The sequence below is a fragment of the Hippopotamus amphibius genome, chromosome 7 (genome assembly GCF_030028045.1).
Source record: "Hippopotamus amphibius kiboko isolate mHipAmp2 chromosome 7, mHipAmp2.hap2, whole genome shotgun sequence".
NCBI lineage: Eukaryota > Metazoa > Chordata > Mammalia > Artiodactyla > Hippopotamidae > Hippopotamus > Hippopotamus amphibius.
The window spans coordinates 3,333,046-3,347,645 of NC_080192.1; the positions used below are offsets into that span (position 1 = coordinate 3,333,046).

At 61.0% G+C, this 14,600-nt stretch overlaps 1 protein-coding gene across 3 annotated transcripts in view; it reads left to right on the plus strand.

Moving 5' to 3' along the window:
* Positions 1-3,695: 3,695 nt before the first annotated feature.
* Positions 3,696-14,600, plus strand: part of CELSR1 (cadherin EGF LAG seven-pass G-type receptor 1) — a 138,940-nt gene continuing 128,035 nt past the window's right edge. For all 3 annotated transcript variants that reach the window (XM_057740840.1, XM_057740839.1, XM_057740841.1), the window contains exon 1: positions 3,696-7,430. In XM_057740840.1, coding sequence (XP_057596823.1) covers positions 3,839-7,430 — 3,592 coding nt within the window. In that variant the 5' untranslated portion in view covers positions 3,696-3,838. The remainder of the gene's footprint in view (positions 7,431-14,600) is intronic.

Below are 14,600 nucleotides of genomic sequence, written 5' to 3' on the forward strand. Positions count from 1 at the left end.
ATCTTCTTTTTTGTCATGACGTTATCTGGGTCTTTTAGGGAAGTGTGAGGACATCCAATGTGCTCTCTCAACCCCTTGCTTCCATTAGCCTCTAATTAAGTCAAGGTCCTGCTTTTGTTCCATGTTTTAACTTTCACAATTTTCCATGAGTCAAATTCCAACCAAACGTGAGGGACACGGGGAGAGAAGGGGGCATGAGAAACTCTGCTCCCAAAAGGGTTTTCCCTCTGAATTCCAAAAAAAAGGGCAAAGTGGAGCCCAGGCCCAGACTTGCTTTTCCGCTTTCACAAATAGGGTGTTTCTTCTAGCTCCTCACTGTTTAAAGATTGGGCCCAGGAATTTATTGTGTAAGGAACGGATTCCAGAATTCATGTGGGCTCTGGTTTGAGCCCCTGGCAAAAAGCATTTTAAGCTGCTTTTTAGAACATGTGCAACACTAGAAACCCATAACTTCTGCCTTTTTTTAAAAATTCTATTTTTATTTTTTGAAAGCATTCAGTTCAGGTGAAACACCTCAGGGGTGCATGCAAAATATAAACACCAATTACAATTCACTGAGCCCGAGGAGGGGGTGGCAGCCACTCTGGGCGCACAAACAGCATGAGATGTGCTGCCTTTTCCTGCCAGCGGCTCTCAGGGGGATGGAAGAGAGACCATTGCTTCAAGCCACCCCCAAGGGAGAAGGGCAGGTGAAAAGGACACAGCCCCTCAGGTGGTGATGGACAGGCCACTGCCATGTTGCACCCCTTCCTGTAGCCCCGAGTACATGCCTTCCCCTCCTGGGCCCGGGATCTCTTTCTGCGAAGAGTCTGGGTTGACCAGATCAGGGGTCAAGCACAGACCTTCCGGGAAATCAGGATGAAAGCTACAGCCCCTGCCTCTCCATAAGCACGGACGGGGCACATACCATTTAATTCACAACTTCAACCACATCTGTGGTGGCAGTGATGAAGGCCTGTGATCACATGCTCGACAGTGATGTGACAACAGTTAACGCTCCCCACAGTAGGTCAGCACCTGAGCCGGGTCCCCTTTATGCAGAAGATCTCATTAGTCCTCCAACAATGTTAGGAATCTAGACTCCTGTTATCTCCAGTTAGATGAGGAGTTAGGCCCTGGTGAAGCTCACATACCTAGTTAGTGGCAGAATTGGAACTCGACCACTCTAAGATGCCAGCCATTTCAGATTCATGATTTCTGTCCTGCTAAAGCAACTGGATCTCGCTGAAGTCACATCACAAGCTGCAGCCTGTTTTTAATTCCTTCCTTCCACCTCACTCTTTACAATTTTGGACTGTAGCATGCATGCATACAGAAAAGCACGTAAAGCAAGTGCGTAGAGTTCAGCGTAAGATCATAAAGCCAACACTAGGCTAACCGTCCAGTGTAGAAGCAGACGTAGCCCCCTCCCAGCCCTCCGCTGCCCACCATCACATCACGTCCTTGCTTTTTAAAAAAATCTTTTCCTTGTCTGTGTGCATTCTAAACAGGGTGGTGGAGCGGGCCTGCTTCTGACCTCTATCTGAATGGAACGATCATCCGTGTCTTAGCCTTTTGTTGGACATCTCATTAGCAAGATCTGTCCCTGTGTGCCCCTCTCAGCCCTCCGGGACCAGGAAGTGGTACAGCGCCGTCCCCACCTCACAGGTGTCTTATTCCAGGAAAGCATGCCCACACCTCAACTCACTCACTGCATTTGAAGTTTCAAAAAGCAGCAAGTGCAGTGCAACAGAACCTTTTGTTTATTTAAACCCAACCCACCCTATTCAAAGTCCTATTGCGAAATAAGCACTCTAGGGGTTCTCCAGTGGGGGGGGTCTCCTGCTTCCCCTTCACTCTGGTTGGGAGCTTTCCACAAGGAGGCTGGGGTGGGGAGGGTCCTCCCCACCTTCCTGACCCTAAAACTCCTGCCCTGCGACCCTCACCAGGAAGATGAAGGGCAGTGGGGGGAGATCCTGGGCGGCCACATTTAACGGGTGGACTTGCCTCCTCCCACCTCCTCACCCCCCCATTTCCCTACCAGGCTTGCCAATGGAAACTCCCAGATTAAAAGCTCCCAAAGCAAATCTACCTTTTAAGTCAATAGCAACATCTTCACATAGCTGCTAATGGAAGAGAAGGCTCATATCTGGCTTCACCCAAAGACACTGTATTCAGTAACTCTGAACAACACTGGTTGAGTTTGCTTTTATTTATTTTTCTGTGCTCCAGCTCGGAAATGTGCCTCCCCCACCCCCGCTCAAAAAAACCAGCTCTAGAGACGAGTGCGCGACATCTCCCACCCCGACCCTGCCGGGACCGGGAGGGCCTTGTCGCAAGGAAGGACTCCGCCCGGCTCCCCACTGCTCCCGACCGCTGGGAGGCCGAGGGGCTAGAGTGGGTTCTGGCAGCCAGAACTCTAGGACGACAAGTGCATCTCCCCACTCGGCGGTGGCACCGTCCTAAAGCCCCGCGGGAGGAGGCGGGGTGTCTCCCAGTACGAATCCCCCGCCCCAGGCCGTGCCCCGCAGGCGGTGGGGCAGGTGCCGTTTCGCTGTAAAGCGCTCCCCGCCTCCCATCTGAGCCCCGCAGGAGGAGGCCGTGCGTCTCTCAGTTCTAAACCTCCCTGCCCGGGGGCTCCCCGCAGGGACGGGGTGCTGTGGCACAGTGCTCAGTGCCCCCCCCTCCCCCACGCCGCCTCCCGGGCCGGCACTGCCACAGGAGCCGAGGGGCCCCGGGGCGGACCGCGCACCGAGCGCTCAGGCCGGTGGCACGCGCGGGAGACGAGCTGGCTCCGCCGGCCCCAGCTCCAGTCCCAGGTGTCAGCCGGGGCTGCTTTCCTGTCCGTTGAGAAGTTTCGTTTTAAACCCAGTGGGACCCGAATCCGGTTCGTCGCCTGTAGTTTCAAAGTCCAGAGAGGTTTCGCCGGGTGAAGCACTGCAGCCGCCGGCATTTGGCTGTAAATCTGTAACCGCCCCCCAGCCGCCGCCGCGGGGAGACCGGCCCCCTCCCCGGCACCTCCGCACCCTCCCCTCTCGCCTCCCGGGTCCCACCCGCGCGGCGGCCGCGGCGGCGGATCGGTGCTGCCGGGGGCGGGTGGGGGGCTCCGGCCGCGCCCCGCACCCCGCGCCGGAGCCACCGCCCCGCGGGTCGTAGCCGCGCCAGGCCCCCCGGCCCGCCCTGCCCGGTCCCCTCGGCCCCGCCCCGCAGGGAGGCCGGGCGGGGCGGCCGCAGGGGAGGGCACCCGGCCGCCGGCCCCCGCCCCCGCCGCGCCCCCGCGTCTCCATAGCGATCCTCCCGGCGCTCACCTCGGGGCCGGCTCCCCCCCGCGCGGAACAATGCTCGGCGGGGCCGGGGGCGGGGCGGGGCCGGGCCGGGGGCGGGGAGAGCGCGGGCGCTGGGGGCGCGGGCCGAGCGCACCGCCGAGGCAGCAGCCGGCCGCCGCGGTCCGAGCGGCGCGGCGCGGCCCAGCCCGTCCCGGGAGCGCAGCCCTCGCCCCGCTCCGGGCCCGCCCCGCTTCCCACGCCGCCCGGCCGAGCCAGCGCGGGAGCCACCTGGAGCCGCCCGGAGCCGCCGCGGCCGCAGGTTGATGCGCGGCGCCCTCCCGGGACGCGCGGAGGAGCCATCTTGAAACCAACTTCGCAAACTTTCGCAAAGTGCTCTCGAAGTGGAAGCTGCGGGGCAGACCGGGACTCCGGCCCCCGGTGTCCCCGCCAGGGCCCCCGGGGAGGCGGGGCGCGAGCCGCCCCGAGGGCCCGGCACCGGGCGCGCGGGAGCCGTCCCCCGGCCGCGCCGGGTGGATGCGGAGCCGCGCCGGGTGCATGGATTGTGCTCGGGCGTCCGGCTCGGGCTCCGGGCCATGGCGCCGCCGCCGCCGCCCGTGCTGCCCGCGCTGCTGCTCCTGGCTGCGGCCGCCGCCCTCCCGGCGCTGGGGCTCAGAGCGGCCGCCTGGGAGCTGCGCGTGCCCGGCGGGGCCGGCGCCTTCGCCCTCGGGCCCGGCTGGACCTATGCGCTGGACGCGGCGCGCACGCCCCGGGCGCTGCGGGAGCTGCTGGACGTGAGCCGCGACGGGCGGCTGGCGGGGCGGCGGCGTGGGCCGGGCGCGGGGCCCCGGGGCTGCGCGCGCCTGGGGGGACGCCCGCTGCCGCTGCACGTCCGCCTGGCCGCCCGCGGCGCCCAGACGGCGCTGAGCCTCCGCCTGCGGGCACGCGCGCACGGTCCCGGTTGCGGCGCCGACTCCCGGCGCGGACGGGCTCCCGGTGCGGAGCTGCGCGCGCGGGCTGTGCTCGCGGTGCCTGGCCCCGGCGCGGTGCTCTGCTTCCCGGCCCCCGGCGGCGGCGGCGGCGGCGGGGCCACGCTGCTCTCGGCGCTCGCCGCCCTGACCACGTTCCCCGCCTGCAGCTGCCCGCCGCGCCCCGAGTCCCGTTGCCCGAGCCTCCCTGTCTGCCTGCCGCCTGGTGGCTCGGCCCGCCTGCGCCTGCTCTGTGCCCTGCGGCGCGCGGCCGGCACCGTCAGGGTGGAGCTGGCGCTGGAGGCGGCCTCGGGGACAGCCTCGCCATCGCCGTCAGGCCCCCCTCCGGCCGGGGCGGGGGCGGCGCGGCGGGCCCGGCGCGGCGCCGGCGGCAGCAGCCCCCCTCAGTTCCAGTTGCCCAGCTACCAGGTGTCGGTGCCCGAGAACGAGCCGGCGGGCACCGCGGTCATCGAGCTGCGCGCGCACGACCCGGACGCCGGCGAGGCGGGGCGCCTGAGCTACCAGATGGAAGCGCTGTTCGACGAGCGCTCCAACGGCTACTTCCGCATCGACGCGGACTCGGGCCTGGTGAGCACCGCCCGCGCGCTGGACCGCGAGACCAAGGACACGCACGTGCTCAAGGTGAGCGCCGTGGACCACGGCGCGCCGCGGCGCTCGGCCGCCACCTACCTCACCGTCACCGTCAGCGACACCAACGACCACGGGCCGGTCTTCGAGCAGTCCGAGTACCGCGAGCGCGTGCGCGAGAACCTCGAGGTGGGCTACGAGGTGCTGACCATCCGCGCCACCGACGGCGACGCGCCCTCCAACGCCAACATGCGCTACCGGCTGCTGGGGGGCGCGGGCGGCGTCTTCGAGATCGACGAGCGCTCGGGCGTAGTGCGCACCCGGGCGGTGGTGGACCGGGAGGAAGAGGCCGCCTACCAGCTGCTGGTGGAGGCCAACGACCAGGGCCGCAACCCGGGCCCGCTCAGCGCCACCGCCACCGTGCACATCGTGGTGGAGGACGAGAACGACAACTACCCCCAGTTCAGCGAGAAGCGCTATGTGGTCCAGGTGCCCGAGGACGTGGCGGTCAACACGCCCGTGCTGCGAGTGCAGGCCACAGATCGCGACCAGGGCCAGAACGCGGCCATCCTCTACAGCATCATCAGCGGGAACCTGAAGGGGCAGTTCTACCTGCATTCGCTGAGCGGCAGCCTGGATGTGATCAACCCGCTGGACTTCGAGGCCATCCGGGAGTACACGCTGCGCATCAAGGCCCAGGACGGGGGCCGGCCTCCGCTCATCAACTCCTCGGGGCTGGTCTCGGTGCAGGTGCTGGACGTGAACGACAACGCCCCTATATTTGTCAGCAGCCCCTTTCAGGCGGCCGTGCTGGAGAACGTGCCTCTGGGTCACTCGGTGCTGCACATTCAGGCGGTGGACGCAGACGCGGGTGAGAACGCGCGTCTGCGCTATCGCCTGGTGGACACCGCCTCGGCCTCCGTGGGGAGCGGCAGCGCCGGGCCCCAAGACCCCGCTTCGGCTGCGGACTTCCCTTTCCAGATCCACAACAGCTCGGGCTGGATCACCGTGCGCGCGGAGCTGGACCGCGAGGAGGTGGAGCACTACAGCTTCGGGGTGGAGGCGGTGGACCACGGCTCGCCGCCCATGAGCTCCTCCGCCAGCGTGTCCATCACGGTGCTGGACGTAAATGACAACGACCCCACGTTCACGCAGCCCGTGTACGAGCTGCGTTTGAACGAGGACGCAGCGGTGGGGAGCAGCGTGCTGACCCTGCGGGCCCTCGACCGGGATGCGAACAGCGTGATCACCTACCAGCTCAGCGGCGGCAACACGCGGAACCGCTTCGCGCTCAGCAGCCAGAGCGGCGGCGGCCTCATCACGCTGGCGCTGCCCCTGGACTACAAGCAGGAGCGGCAGTACGTGCTGGCCGTGACCGCGTCGGACGGCATGCGCTCGCACACCGCGCAGGTCTTCATCAACGTCACCGACGCCAACACCCACCGGCCGGTCTTCCAGAGCTCGCACTACACCGTGAGCGTCAGTGAGGACCGGCCCGTGGGCACCTCCATCGCCACCATCAGCGCCACCGACGAGGACACCGGCGAGAACGCACGCATCACCTACGTGCTGGAGGACCCTGTGCCGCAGTTCCGCATCGATCCCGACACCGGCACCATCTACACCCTGACGGAGCTGGACTACGAGGACCAGGCCGCCTACACGCTGGCCATCACAGCTCGGGACAACGGCATCCCGCAGAAGTCCGACACCACCTCCCTGGAGATCCTCATCCTGGATGCCAACGACAACGCACCCCGGTTCCTGCGGGATTTCTACCAGGGCTCCGTCTTCGAGGATGCTCCCCCGTCCACCAGCGTCCTCCAGGTCTCGGCCACGGATCGGGACTCGGGCCCCAACGGCCGCCTGCTGTACACCTTCCAGGGTGGGGACGATGGCGACGGGGACTTCTACATCGAGCCCACATCCGGCGTGATCCGCACCCAGCGCCGGCTGGACCGGGAGAACGTGGCCGTGTACAACCTTCGGGCCCTGGCTGTGGACCGGGGTAGCCCAGTGTCCCTTAGCGCCTCGGTGGAAATCCAGGTGACTGTCTTGGACATTAATGACAACCCCCCGGTGTTTGAGAGGGACGAGCTGGAGCTGTTTGTGGAGGAGAACAGCCCGGTGGGGTCCGTGGTGGCGAGGATTCGAGCTAGTGACCCCGACGAAGGCCCCAACGCCCAGATCATGTACCAGATTGTGGAAGGCAACGTGCCTGAGGTCTTCCAGCTGGACCTGCTGAGTGGGGACCTGCGTGCCCTGGTCGAGCTGGACTTTGAGGTCCGGCGGGAGTACGTGCTGGTGGTGCAGGCCACGTCAGCCCCCCTGGTGAGCCGGGCCACGGTGCACATCTGCCTCCTGGACCAGAACGACAACCCTCCAGTGCTGCCGGACTTCCAGATCCTCTTCAACAACTACGTCACCAATAAGTCCAATAGCTTCCCCACCGGCGTGATCGGACGCATCCCGGCCCATGACCCTGACCTCTCGGACAGCCTCAACTACACCTTCCTGCAGGGCAACGAGCTCCAGCTGCTGCTGCTGGACCCCGCCACGGGCGAGCTGCAGCTCAGCCGCGACCTGGACAACAACCGGCCGCTGGAGGCGCTCATGGAGGTGTCTGTTTCTGGTGAGTGGCTGTAGGGGCTCCACTGGGCCACCTGGAGAGCTGCGGGGACCTGCCAGGAGCCTGCCCGGCATGCTGGGGCGCAGTCGGGCAGGGCCCGGGCAGCTCTTTGGGGATTTGTGGCTTCTGCTTGGATGGTTGGATACCGCTAGCCGGGGGCGTGCTCCCCACCCAGGCCAAGAGAGTGGGAAGGGCATGGCACTGCTGCGCTCAGCGTTTTTGCTGGGAGCAGGCCTGGGCTCCTTCAAGTTCAAGACCAGGGCTTCCTGGGCTTTTCTCAGAGGGTTTGGCTCCCGAGTTGTGCTATTAAAACCTGGTCTCTGGGGTAATCTGAGTTGTCTGGTTTGCTTGGGGATGCTCTGTACTCAGCCACACGCCTGTCTGGAAAGATCAAAGGTCACTGTGCGCCCCATGTGCCAATTAGTTCCCAGGTGGGACTGTTGGAAATTGCTGGATGGGTCCCTGAGTCACCCTGTAAGGCGGCTGGAGGTAGTTCCCTTCGTATCTCTTTTCTTTCTCCTCCAGATAATAACAGTCGGGCTTATGTGTGCTCGCCTGTGTGGGAGCTCTTTGAAAGCGTAGCCTCGTTTGATCTTACCTTCTGCTCCTGGACATGGACTTGTAATTTGGGCGCTACTTAGAGGCCTGCCCAGGTTGGTGGTGGAGCCAGTGTGGGAACCCTGCTTGCCCACTCTGGGCTGGAGGGAGGAGGGAGGATGTCTCAGCTCAGCCAGCCAAACGCAGGCAGTCAGCGGTGGGTCCTCCACGCTGCTGACCGCCTGTGCCCGGAGGGGCTGTGGGGCCAGAGATGGGGACAGATAGAGGGACAGAAGAGGGGAAAGGATTTGGCGGGAAAGGGGGTAGATTAGGGAACAGTAAAGAGACCCTCGGGGGCTCCTCCAGGCCAGTGACCTTAACTAGGAGACCAGACTGTCACCAAAGAAAGGCTAGGATCTGTGGGTTGAGTCGATGTTTTCGATGAGTTGTGTAGACAACACTTCGTTACAACTAGCATACCCGTGGGAGCCCCGGAAGAATTAAAAAGTTAAGTTTCTGATTTATTTTGTTTCCGCCCTTGGCTGTAAGTCTTTGTATACTGAGGATTGGGTCGCAAACAGGTTCCAGTTGTTCGCCTGTAAAGTCTGGGATGTACAGTGCCAGGTTTGAGGCGAGGCAGCACCGCAGCATTGCTTGGAGCAGCCTAGTCTACCTGCGTGAATACTGTGGCTTTTGTGAAGTTGTGAGCCTGCGTAGAGAATATGGAATAGGCCTTTAAGGAGAATTGTCAACCAGGGTTATGGGTTTTCTAAGCAACCACAATTTAAAAAGTCCCTTTCACAGATTTCCACTTGCGTTTTCTTTTTCTTTTTTTTCCCCCCGTACTGCTTTATCTGTTAGATAAAGCAGAGTGGAAAATTTAGCCTATATAAAAATGACTTGGCAACATTGGAGGGCTTTGAATGTACAGGAGATGTGGTGCTTTAGTGGAACGGGTGCATGCTGGGAGCAGGGATGTTTTGTATGTTTGAATCATCAGGAATGTGGCCCCCCTGTGATGGCTGAATAAACGGTTTAGGATGGATTTTATTCAAAAGAGGTTGGTTACTGAGGGCCATCTTGCCTACCTGGTGGGCCCACAGCTGGGACCACCACTGAAGGTGGGTTGGAGGTGCCACTCTATGTTGTAATTGTCCCAGTGATCCAGTTCTGGGCTCCCAATCCTATGTGACACACCCTTGTGTCAGTCAGGCACTGGGGCCTCGTGCGTCCACCCTCCCCGATGACGGTGGTCACCTTATAACTGGGTTCTGCCTGGGTATCGAGCAGTTTTGTAAACTCTTTTACCTGCACCATCACTTATTCCTCTGGTACCTGGGAGGTGAGTGGCGTTATGCTCCTGCCCATTGTACAGATGAAGAGACTGAGACTCACAGGTGTTAAGTCACTTCTTCAGGGTCACACAGCAGGGGCACCACGCATCCAACCGAGCTCCAAGCAAAACAGCCTGGCCCTTCACACTCCCCGCTCTTACCCGAGAGAAAAGTTTTGAAGAATTAGTTGCTGAGCTGAACTGTTGCAGTGCTGAATCCTGGCTCTGGTTTAAGTCGGCACCTTGGGGACCTGTACAACCCTCTGACCATTTGACACAGTGTAATGCTTCAATGCTGTAAAATCTGTGATTCCCAGCAGCAAAGCTGTGTGTAGAAACGGAACAAAACAAAAAGATCAGCCTTTGAAAATTAACCAGACTTGGCGTCTTAGGTTTTTTTTTTTTTTTTTAAGGGAAAGCCGTGGATTCAAACTCATCACGTGCTTTCAATGAAGTGTTACTGGCTTCCCCCATTTACAGCCATGCCCTACGGCCTCTAGCGCATCATTACCGCCCTGGAGGTGCTGTAAAGAAGAGCCCAACCGTCCACTAGGTTCTGTGGGAGCTGTGCCAGGAAGGGCCGGGTGCCTTCAGCAGAGGAGCCGGCTGGGGAGGTGCACAGGATTGCGGTGGGAGGGGGTCGGGGGGGTGGCGAGAGGGGCGATGGGGTATGTGGTACCCAAGATGGACACGCTTGGGAGGAGAGCAGCTCCTTTTGCCTGGACGGGTGTCTTCTTAGTACAGTTTTTGGACTGGGAACAGATAGCAGTGATGGTTATATGTAGTCCACCAAGGGTAAAACACTGAAAATTTTCTGAATTCTGTGAATACAGTCACATTCAAATCGCTGCCATTTTTAGATAACACCGAGCGATACGGGATGTTTGTTTTACATGCGACAGTTTTTGAATGAGATTTAAAATTCTGTGGTGGGGCTTTTGTGCTCCGAACGTTTGTAAGAGCTGCCTTTGTGTTTTAGAAAGCAGTATGGCTAACACAACGGGACTGTCGCGTGTGGGGTCCCTTGGGTGGTTTTTCTAGACGTTGGTCATTTAGTAACACGGATGTTTTAAATTCAGCTCGAACACGTGCGTGCCTGGGGGTGTCCGGCCGTGAGCTGCACATCACGGAACGTGGAATTTGGTGGAAAATGACCCCGTGCTTGTGGGCACGTGGGCCTATGGAGGTGGGAAAAGTAGCATTTGTGGGTTAAAAATGATTGGGCTGTGAGTCACCCAGATGTGTCAGAAAATACCAAGACTCGGTGAAATAAGACTGACTAACCTTTAGCCGTTTACTTTGGTGGGGAGTCGATGGGATAAAGTTGTCTAGGCTTTACAAAGGTTTAAAAAGTGTTTGCGGAGTTAAATACAGGATATCGCAGGGACGATGATTGCCAACAAGGAGACAGGCGGGTGGGCCCTGTACCAGGCAGCACCTGGAGGTGCACATTGGGTTTCTTTCCTGAATCTCACCGTGTGGAAAAGGGTCAGACCAGCTTAAACCACAGCGGTTGTCAGGCGGGATTCTGCAGTGACATAACCTGTCCCGGAAGATCTCGGTACTTTGGGAAGCTGGTTAACCATCTCAGGGCTTCAGTAACTCTGGAGGTAGTCACTTGCTAATGTACTTTCACAACTCTGGAGGCTCAGAAACAAGGGAGTGTTTGTTTATCGGGCACCTACTGTGTGCCAGGCCTACTGTGTGCCAGGCCCTAGAGAGGAAGGTTGGGTGGGGACAGTCGACTCACAGGGAAGTGAGTTCAAGGTGGGGGATGGGGACTCTCCCATGCCAAGGTGAGCGCGATGTGCCAATCCACCCCCCGCCCCCAGCTGCTGACGGGAAGACGGCTCTGGGGTGAGCACGGTGAGAGTGACTGCATGGAGGGGATTTGGGAGGTTAGATGGTCAGAAGTGGAGGTGAGGATGCGGTTGATCAGCCAACATGCTCCTCGTTCTGGGACCCCCCCCCCCACCGTGCTACCTGTCTGCTCCTGCGGCAGCCTCGTCAGTGGAAGGTGTCATCTCATGGAGGCGCCAGCCAGGGACCCAGAGGCGCGACCCCTCATCCAGGGCGCCTAGCTTGTGGTGGTCGCGCTGGGATGTGAACCCAGGACCGTGGTTCCTGAGCCGTGTGCTCTCAGGCTGTGCTTTTGCGAACATGCAGGTGAAGATGGGGTGAGGAGGTGCATGTACTGGGAGAGGACCCCGAGGCCACTTTGAACCCCTAGCGGCTAGGCACCTTTGACATTGTCGTGAAGATGGTTGGACGTGCAGGTCTGGGCAGGAGAGAGCTGGGGCCACAGCCAGAGGTCAGCGTGGCCTCCGGGGTGACAGGATCAGCATGGCTGCGGGTGGTCAGTGACCCGTCTGCAGCGTTGGAGGGCACTCGGGCAGAGGACACCTGTGATGGGGACGGGGTTAGGTGCAGCCTGGGGGGGCCCTGGCCTGAGTGACCTGTCAGGCAGGCTGGACCTGCATGAGAGCTGGAGCTGAAATAACCACCTGCGGGAGGAAAAAACCAAGGGTCCAAGGCCCTGGGGGCTGAGGGAGAGTGAGAGCCTGAAGGGGGTCACCAGTGGCGGGTGCCTTTTGGTGTGCAGAGAGCCTCAGGACAGAGGTGTGACTTGGGTTAGCCAAGGAGAGGTCCTTGGTGGTCTCCATGAGAGCTGGGGTCGGGGGGGGGGTCTTGGGGAGCAGAGGACTGGGTCGCCGGGCGTGGGGGAGGCTCAGAGGGAAGGTGGGATGGCCGTGGGGACCCGGGCAGAGTTGAGGTCTGCAAGGAGTTGACCAGTTAACGTGTACAACCATCCTGGCCCATCCTGAGATGCTACCTGCTTGGGCAGGTGTTCACCGGTCACGGGCACTGGCACCTTTGGGGGCACTGTGAGAAGCCTCAGTGGCCGTCGAGGGCCTGCTGTGGCCGAGCTGAGTGGAGATGGGGCTGCAAGAGCGGGGGCAGGGGAGGCAGCGTCTGCTTCTCTTTGAGTCACGAGACCCGTGACGCAGGAGCAGGAGGGCAGGGGAGGATGGGCAGGGGCTGAAGGCCACAGGTGACCTGGACTCACAAGGCCCAGGCTTCCTCATCTCAGCACTGGCTACCTGGTGACAGGAGGTCTCCATTGGCCTCACCTACCCATGAGAGGGACAGGCTATGTGTTTAAATCTGGGAAAAGTCGCGGCCCCTCTGAAGGAGGGGTGGAGCTGAAATTACACCTGGAAAGGGACTGGTGTTGGCGACACCAGCACGCCGCCCAGGACCTGATGTCACCGTTGAAAGTCCACCTTGGTCTGGGCTGATGCACTCGCCTGAGAGCAGAAACCTGTTAGGGAACCAGGTGAGTGGGAAGGTGGTGCTGGGGCCCCGCGCGGCAGGGTCTGCGCCCCCGGGGCGTTAGTGTGGCTGGGCCGAGGGGCCGACCTCCCCGCTCGTACTTGGATGCAGACAGAAGCAGATTTTATCAGGCGGGGCAGAGCGTGCAGAAAATATTCCAAAGTTTGGCTTGATTCTTTTCAACACACAGCCTTGGGGGAAAATAGTCTTCGGTTTTTTCTTCTTCTGTAACCTGAACACGTGGGTTCTTAGGAAGGCCCTCCCTGGAAGGTGGGTGGGGGAGGGATGGTAAATAAGCCTCTTCCTCTCTGTGTGTTTGTTTTGAAAGGGTGACCGGGCGCACGCAGGTTAGGGAGCCAGGGGGAAGCAGCCTTTTGTTCTTGGGGGACCACGGGGCCCCTTCTGGTTTGCCCTGTGAGCCTGAAGCTCGCGCAGAGTAGGTGCTCAGGAAATCTGTGGATTGCTTATGGAATGATCCAGAGGGGTCCGGGGGTGGGGCTCCACTGCCTTCACTCCAGGGGTGGATCTGGGGCCAGTGTGGAGGACGGGACACCCGTCCCCGCCAACTGCCACTCTCAGTTCCTTCTGTGCCGGGCTGAGGGCTTGGCCCCGGCTGAAAGGAACGGGCTGTTGTCAGGAAAACTCCGATGGCTGAATTCTCCTGCTCTTGGGTCGGGTAAGAACTTGCAGCTCCCTGGCTAACCAGGCACCGTTTCTGGCGTGAACATTCCGAAGCTGGGAAAAGCCCGGCAGCAGCCTTTACCGTTTTCATCACTCTGCTGAGTGTCTCTCGATGTCCTGGATAAAGGCCGTGGTGTTTTCTTAAACACACAGACACACACATGTACACATATACACACGTACACATACGTGTGCATGTCTACATGCCAACAGACATGCACACGATTTAAACAACTACTTTAAAGGCAAACTATGTAGAGTAACCTTTCCTTCCAGCTACCCCACCACTGGGCTCTAACCTTTGCTGTCCTGGTAGGGAGCACATGGGCCGACACACGGGGTCCGCTGGAGCTGGGGGCCTTGTGCAGGGGCTTGGGTGCTCAGGGAGGTTGGAACCCCGTGGAAGGGGCGTCGTGCTAGCCCCTGGCCAGTGGACACCCCGACGTCAGATCCGCTGTGCTCGGCCGGTCGGTAGCTGAGGTCGTGGGGATCGGCCTTGTGGGCACCTTTCCATGTGCTTTTCCATCGGCGCCGCCAGTGCAGGTGAACTGCAGGTGAGAGGTGAGCTGGTGTGTTTTCTCCATGAATCTTGTGGGTGAGGAGACAGCCCCTCCATTTTCTAGGCAGGAACCTGAGGTGCGCCACCCCCTGCCACCTGTCGTCGTGTTTCCTGGAAGTGTGGACACTCCCGGGTCCCCGCGTGCCTTGTGCCGGCTCTGGGGAGCTGGGGGGTGTGGCTCCTCTCCCCGACAGAGCCCCCCCCCGCTGTGGCTTTGTGGTCAGGGGTCAGAGCCTGGCCCCCATGGACCGCGAGGCCCACAGTGCAGGAGGCTGGCCTCAGAGCCGGACGCGGCGTCCGGGGTGGTCATGTGAGAGCACGACCACCACGCTGTGCCGGTTTGTATGCCTGGGCTCTGCCCATGTCATCTCACTGGGATCTCAGAGCATCCCCACTTCACAGCGGACAGACTGAAGTGGCGAGCTGGTCGTGGTGGGGGGGGCCAGGCCCAGACCCTGGTATCCGAGTGCTCTAACCACTGTGCTGACACCCCCTTTGATCCCCACCTTCGGCCAATGGCTGAGCCCCAGAAGGGGGAGCGCAGGTTTGGGGATGCTGAGGATGGAAGCTCGGTGCGGTGACCACACTGCCCACAACAGGGGGCCTGAGGGTCCCGGGTGCATCATGCCGGATTCCACAGGAGCGTTCAGCCCTTTTGCCCCCGCCCCTCCCAGGTGAGCAGGGTGGGGAAGAAGGGGGTCCTAGGGAGCTGTCCCGAGTCTCTATGGGG